Here is a 7351-nt window from a genome sequence, read left to right on the forward strand (position 1 = left end):
TTGTTTTTCTTATGGCTTTTAAACAAAAGGAAAAGAACAAAGTACAGTAAAATATGATCGTCAAAATTCATGAACAATAAAATAATCCTACGCTTCTTTAAGCTTGTTTTACACAATGATGGTATTTTTAAAAAGCAAAGATGATGGAAAACAATGTGTAGGAGTGATTAAAAGAAAATGAATTTGAAGTCCTCTTTTCCTTGAAAAAGAGTTCTAAAGTATTTTATATACATAATTATTTTTATACAGTCAGACAAAGTTAAGCTTAAATGAACAAAAAGACATATACTATGGGATAGAGTTGCTGGCTCTCTAGATAAATTAAAATAATGACTTCTTAAAATGCATTTTGCATATTTCTGAAATCTTCTCACACAGAAAAAGAAAGAAAAGTTGGCTTTGAATTTGGCAAGATTCACATGCACATAATTCATACAAACACAGGATGTGGAACTGGCAAAGTCCCCAGAATACTGAAGTCTATTTTTTTTGTTATCACATTCAATTTGTTATAAAAACTCATTCCTAAATGTCCAAGCTTTATCTCAAATCAGTAAATCTTCAATCCTGCCTTTTGTCCTCATAGTGGCAGGTAGGCAGCTTGATATGAGTACTTCGAGAAAAAAAAAAGCAAAATTTACCATTAATGTAAAAAAAACTGATATTGTTTATTCCACACCTTCTATTTTACATGAGGATCCCCTCCTCCAAGGCTAGATAGAAACATTTAATTGGTCTGCATAATTAGAAGAGATCAGTTTTTTAAATAATGTGAAAAAAACACGTGGGTGATGTGTTCTTCCTTCCTTGATTAGTAATTAATCCTTACTACTGAAGACCAATTTGGCATTTTCTCACAGACCCTCAATGTTCTGTAGATTTTTTAGTTTATCTGACCTTTTAAAGAAGATTCTCAGGTCAAGCTTTCACGCTATCCTTTGATGCTATCCTTCGATATTTCTGAAGGCATTTTGTACGTGTTTTCTCGATGAAAAAAGATGCTGTGTGAAAGGAAGGTATCCAGAATTTCAAAAGTCTTTAACTTTTGAACAGCATCTTCATCTAAGTAATATTTAACAATCATTTGATCAGTTGGGATGCTTTATGACAAAAAGCAAACACAACAGTGTTTTGTTTTTCCTAAAGTTAACGCGAGCTATGGGAGTGGATGAGGGCTACAGAACTGTTACCAGTTCAAAAACAAGAATGAAATAGAGAACAGTGATTTTACAGAGCCTTATGGTTGGTCCTTGTTAGTGGAGGGTATTCACCACAGGTTTATGCCAGTGCAACAGTCTGGGGAAAAGATACACTGTCAACAATTTTGTTATATGATGTAACATTACAAGTGTTGAAAAGCATTTGTTATAAAATTATGAGCATGTTTTCACTTTGTTTTTAAGCAACAGCGTCCCAACAAAATAGAGAATGCTTAATGCCATATTCTGAAACCTCTTCTTAACTTATGGCTTAAAATGTATGATTTCAAACTGAAACCAAAGCAGATACATAAAAATAGTGACTATGCAGACGATTTGCATACAAAGGCTGTAATTCTAGATCTGTTAGGAACTTTAGGTGTCGCTGAAAGCATTGGTAGCATTGCATGTGCTACAGAATGCCATTTCAATTGTTGTGTAATGTGCCAAATGTCAAAGACCATGTAAAAACATATGCCTTTTGTTTACTGCTTTGTTTAGTATCCTTTATAACAGCTTTCCCTAATCAAAGCTATTGAGGTTCTAGAACTTTGTCTTGCAGAATGGTTTTGCAATACAGCAGGTTTCTTCTACTCAGAGGTAAAGGTCCCACTAAGTTTCCTTCCCCCTTGCTCACCACTGCATGTTCCCACTGTTAGCCCTGAGTTAGCTTTTTGTGCTGGGTGCATTGCCATTCAACTCACTAAAATGACAGAAAATCAGCCAGGCAAAAAAAATGGGTGAGTCGTGCAGTTTATCCTAAGAACAGACAAGTATTTCACCTGGTAAAAGTCAGAGGGTGTATCGATGTTGGAAGTGCAGACAAGGAAACTAGGGATAAAATAAACAAAACCAGGGCATACCCACTTGGGAGCGGCAAACCTTTAATTTAGCCCAGTCATACTGTGAAGATATACTCCACAAAGTGAGGATAAAGTATTTGAATATTTATATGTTGTATGGAAGTGAAAATTCCTTTTAACTGCTTGACTTACAAGCGGCAGCTCAGAACATATTTCTATAAGATTTGAGCTTTAAGCAGGAATATATACATAACTACTTGCCACTCCTGGCACTGTGTTCCTGTCCCTGTGCTGCCATACGCTGTGCTTTCAAGGAGTCATTTGCTATTGGCTTAAACCAATGAAGCTGGTGCTGATTTGATTTTTGCAAAATGCCTGTGAAACTTCATGTGGATGAATGACCTGATCTGAACTATCGAGCAACCACACAAATATCAGTTTATTTACAAAGAAGGAGGTGGGAAAAAAGCAGCTAGATCTGAATGGAATGGCAGGAATATTTCCATACGTTCAGTACTTGTGAGCACGTATCTAGAACACTCTCTCCAGTTTGGGGGCTTCCCAATAACAGAAAAACATTGACAAACTGTAGAGAGTCCTGCATAAGGCCGCCATGATGGTACTGTAGCACATCACTTATAAAAAGAGGTGAGGACAGCTGGTTTTATTCAGTCTGCAAAAGAAAATTATACGGGATAATCTAATGTGTCTTTGCCCACTCATCACATGGCTCCACTGAAGATACAACCAAACCCTTCTCAGACATATATGGAGACATGATGTAACAAACTGCAGCAAGAAAAGAATACAATTAGACATGAAAAAAATACTCTTCACAACAAGGACATCCAAACTAGAAAACTGGTTGCTCAAAGAGGTTATGGAGTTTCTACCTTTGGAGATTTTCAGAACTTTCATTAACAGCGCCCTGAACAACCTGCTGTAACTTTTCAGTCAACCACAGACTGGACCAGATGATCTCCAAAGGGCCCATAAAAACCTAAATTATTCAATGATTCTGTGTACAAGCAGCTGTGGAGGAAATAGAAGGAATAGAGTGTCTTTATCCAGGATCATTGCTAAAGCCCTCGTGTTGTGAAAATACAGCCCCAGGTTCTCCAGAGCAAGGGAGTGTTAGCTTATATATGCAGTAATTGATTACAAAACATTTCACTCCCTTCCCCAGGAGAAACTGAACTGCTGCCAGTAGAGAAGGTTACATAAAGAATGATGAGCTAATAGAGGAGAGGGTTGCACTTCCAGAGTGATTGAAAATGAGTGGGAGACAGAGGCATTGAACTTATTGCTCTAAACTAATATGTACAGCGTTGATCAAATTGGATTCCATTTGATTGAATCATTCCATGTACACAATTAAACTCCATACTGCAATCTAAGTTTGTCAAAACTCTGAAAAGTTAACCTATGATACACTTGCATAAAGAGGTTCATAAGAAATAGTGAATAAACAAAGCAATTACTTACAAGTACGAAGAATTTATATTGGCCAATTGCACAACTTCAGTCTTTACAGGTTCTACTGCAATCAAGATATCTTGTTCTATAGCCATAGGGAGCACGGCATAACCACAGTAGTCTATATGTTCTCCTACCAAAGAGACAGAGAATTAAAGAGATTTTTGCATAAGTCATTCTAGAGTAAGAGAAACAGGGCTTGTATAGACTTCAGTGTTGTTTACTATATTAGACAACTTCTGAGTATAGTCCCAATTCTTACTATTTAAAGTACATCTGATAGTTTGGGGTATGTTTCCTCCATTTTGTATTTCCACACAAAGTCTTTGCTCTTTAGTGACTTTATCTATTGCATCTATTTACAAATCTTCACTTTTAACATTGGGTTATGAAAATTAAAGACCTCTACAAGTACTATTTTTCAGAATGAGAACAACTATATTATTTGTATCCTTTTGTGTCAGTATGAAAAAATAATTCTAATTGGTGACATTTAACTGATGACTGGAAGAGATAAAGGCAGTATGTGACTTCCCAGTATGAGCTTTGCTCTGCACATGTGGCAGATTCACTGGCTGCTGGATAAAGCTAGTGGAGGCCTTTCCTTCCATAAAATTTCTGAACTTTTCCCAAGAAAATTATAGTTATGTTTAAATAATAACTAACACACATATATATAACACACAAGGTAGCATTCAGACATGAAATGCATGTAGTGAACACACGCCTTTATGAATAAGACAGCTAACACATGCTGTTTAGATGTCCGCAGAACACCAAGATAAAAACTATCATTAGTTGCACAAAAGTCTAATTATAATTTTAAAGCTCTGTTTTCTGGAGTTCTTTAACTTACAAAGTCTTCAAATGCATATGGTTACTCTATAAATATACAAGAAACTGAGCTCTAGGAAAAGCAAAAAACATAACACAGAAAAATTTAAAGAAAATAAGGCTGCCATAGAAAAAAAGGTAAGTTTTAGATAAATAATAATATGTCTCTCCAGGCAGCCAGTGAATCACAACCTGCTGTTTAGTGGATACGTCTCTATGGCTGAGTGAAAAAGATCATGGCAGAATCATTTCATGCCTTATCAGATGCATTGCTGTTTGGCTGGTTATATGTGGTAACTGAAGTCACTTAAGCAACTTATGTAGGAAAAAAAAACAACAAAAACATTATTTTAAATTATATGTTTTAAGTTGCAATGTTTTTGTGATAGCAGATAAAGTAACAAAAGATTAGTATTGCTCTTTTACCTATTAAGTTGACTCTCCCTGGTGCACGAACATAAAACTTGGGAGCTGATCCAAATTTTGCTATAAAACTCTCCTTCAGCTTCAGCAATCTGAAAGGCAAGTTGGAAACCTTCAGAGGGACAATAGTTGGATAAAAGGAAGTCTACAGCCTAAATTGTGTTCTCAAGTAAATTTGATTCAACTTTTTGAAGTACATGGAGTTTTTTCTGTTATATCAGGAGCAACATTAAGTTGTGTATTCCTGCTCTTCACCTGACACTGTGACAGAGATGACTTAGAAAACAACATCTGAATTAGTATGAAATTTGTTTGTAAAGGGTGGGAGGACTTTTATTTAGTCCTGTCTAGCTTGTCTCTAGCCAAAGACAGTGTAGGTTGTTGCTTGTGGCAGCCAAATATCATGGCCTTCACCTAATTTTCCTATGCCACAGCTCTCTAAAACTATTTTACAGCAGTCTGGCAATGTGGATTGATGGCTCATACGTGGCATCAGGGCTTGTCACAAGAACAAACACAGAGGCACTCCCTTAAGAGATGGATCTGATCACACCAGGTCTCAGCAAGATTTTCTTCTACATTTTGACTTTTTCAAACTTCATAAAGGCTCTGCACCATTTCAGTACCAATACATATATGCAGAACTCAAATTCCAAGCCCATGATTATCCCTGTGCCTCATTCAGACAGTATGACAGCAACAGAAGGTTCTTAAGATTGTCCACTTAGAAGTTCTGGATGCATAAAAATTCCAGAACACAGAAAGACTTGAAATATTGTTGTTTTTCAAGAGACTGTAAAGATATTTAACTTCCACTGAGTGCTTGCAAACTTGGGATGCTTCCATGTGTCATGCAGAAATAGTGAGTAAAAAGAGACAAAGATGAAATTAAGCCATTATCTTACTGAGGCATAAGTGATTTGATGTTGTGATGCACTTCAAAACTACCTTAATGCAATTTAGTTTACACACTGACTCATTAACTTTCATTAATGTAAGCTAGACACTAAAATGATAAAGCAGTAAGAAGAAAACTAATCATTAGAACAGGTCTTGCCCTACCGACTTTAAAGCACATAGCATTTATTTAGTTTTTTTTGTGTACTAACAAAAATCCATTAACAGGAACGTTCCACATTCAGATTAAAACTAGAATTGGATGCCTGGTCAATGCAAAGCTAAGTAAGAAGACAGCAATGAAACACAGATGTTACAAAATTTCACAGTCAATTATTTAGTTTGTACTTGTTTGTCAAAGCTGTGTTATTGTCCCACAATATATGTATTCCAATGTTTTGTAAGATTTCTCTGGGTGGAAAGCTACAGAACAATATTTGCTGTGAACTTTCAAATAGATCTTTCTGCACTTTTCTGCCTTGGAGCCCAGCAACAAAACTGTGTTCCCTCTTTGATTTGCTTACGATCTTCCCTGACATTAACTAGTTTATCACTTCCAATTAACAGATGCAACTTCTGCCGTTTCACTGTACAATCCCTTTTTCTAAATCACACGAATGATAACGCTGTAGTCCATGGTAAAATAGATCAGTTTGCAGAGTCCGAGATGTTATTCTGTCAGCACGCTTGTTTCACAGATACGTGCACAGTGGTGTTAGCACCAAGCAGAGCAGCCACAGGGGCACGCTGATCCAAGCGCTGACTGATCATGGTTTTTTAATGTGGGTTTACAACCCCTTACGAAGGGCCATTCCCGGGTTTCAGCCTCGTTGCAACACGCGTGCTGCAACGTAAGCACCTACATCAGAAGAAGCAAAAGCATCCCTCACAGCTTCACACGTTCGACTCTGGAAATGCCGAACTGCCTTCCACGTGATTCAAATCCCGACAAGTGTCGGAACGGCGATTTCCTGCCTGCAGCAGCACGGCCAGACACAGCGGGCAGCCAGCGCTGAAAGGCCTCACGTGGCCGCAGCCCCGGGTCTCCGCGCGGCCCGCCACCGCCCGCCGATGGCCGCGCGGCCCGGCTGCCCCCGGGCTCCGCCGCGCCGAGGCTGACGACACAACAGGCCGCGCCCCACTCTCCCCTCGCGCGGCCGCCCGCCAGCCCCCGTCACGGACGCGGCCTCGCGCTGAAGGCGGGAGCGGGGCGGCCGCCCGGCCGGCACCCACCTGGGCTGCTCCACCAGCTGCACCGGGACGGTGCCGGGGGCGTCTGCCGCCATGGCGACCCCTCCCCGGAGCCCCGCGCGGAGGCGGGCGGGCGGTCGCCGCGGCGGTCACGAGACGGGCGGACGCCGTCCTTCCGGGTGGCGGAGCCGTCGGTCCGGCCTCCTCCGCTCCCGGCGCGCGGCCCCCGCTGCGCGCTGTCGAGGCTGCTGCTGCGCGGGAGGGGCGCGCGTGGCCTCGTTCCGTCAGAGCTCGGCTGGCAGCGAGAAGCGTTACGAGCCGGGCCCAGCGCGGCGCGAGCCAAGCGAACGGGTCCGCCGCCGGGATTCCGGCGCGCGTAACGGAACGCCGCGGGAGCGGGCAGCGCTTCTCCGCGACGTCGTTTTTTCTGTCTCGGTTGCGAGGCGCGGTTCTGCCGCTCGCCTCGGCCGGGCCGCTTCCCCTCGGCAGCGGTTACCCCAGGGGCAGCGCCGTCCGATGTGCCTGCGG

At 41.0% G+C, this 7351-nt stretch overlaps 1 protein-coding gene across 1 annotated transcript in view; it reads right to left on the bottom strand.

The window, feature by feature from the left end:
* The window catches only part of GALK2 (galactokinase 2), a gene marked incomplete at both ends in the record, with an annotated part of 47886 nt that extends 40968 nt beyond the window's left edge, over positions 1-6918 (bottom strand). Inside the window, 3 exons of the mRNA XM_079540897.1 lie at positions 3488-3611; positions 4739-4827; positions 6866-6918. Of these exons, the coding sequence (XP_079397023.1) occupies positions 3488-3611; positions 4739-4827; positions 6866-6918 (266 nt within the window). The remainder of the gene's footprint in view (positions 1-3487; positions 3612-4738; positions 4828-6865) is intronic.
* Between the last annotated feature and the right edge of the window lie 433 nt (positions 6919-7351).

The sequence above is a fragment of the Tetrao urogallus genome (assembly GCF_951394365.1).
Source record: "Tetrao urogallus genome assembly, chromosome: 11".
Lineage (NCBI taxonomy): Eukaryota > Metazoa > Chordata > Aves > Galliformes > Phasianidae > Tetrao > Tetrao urogallus.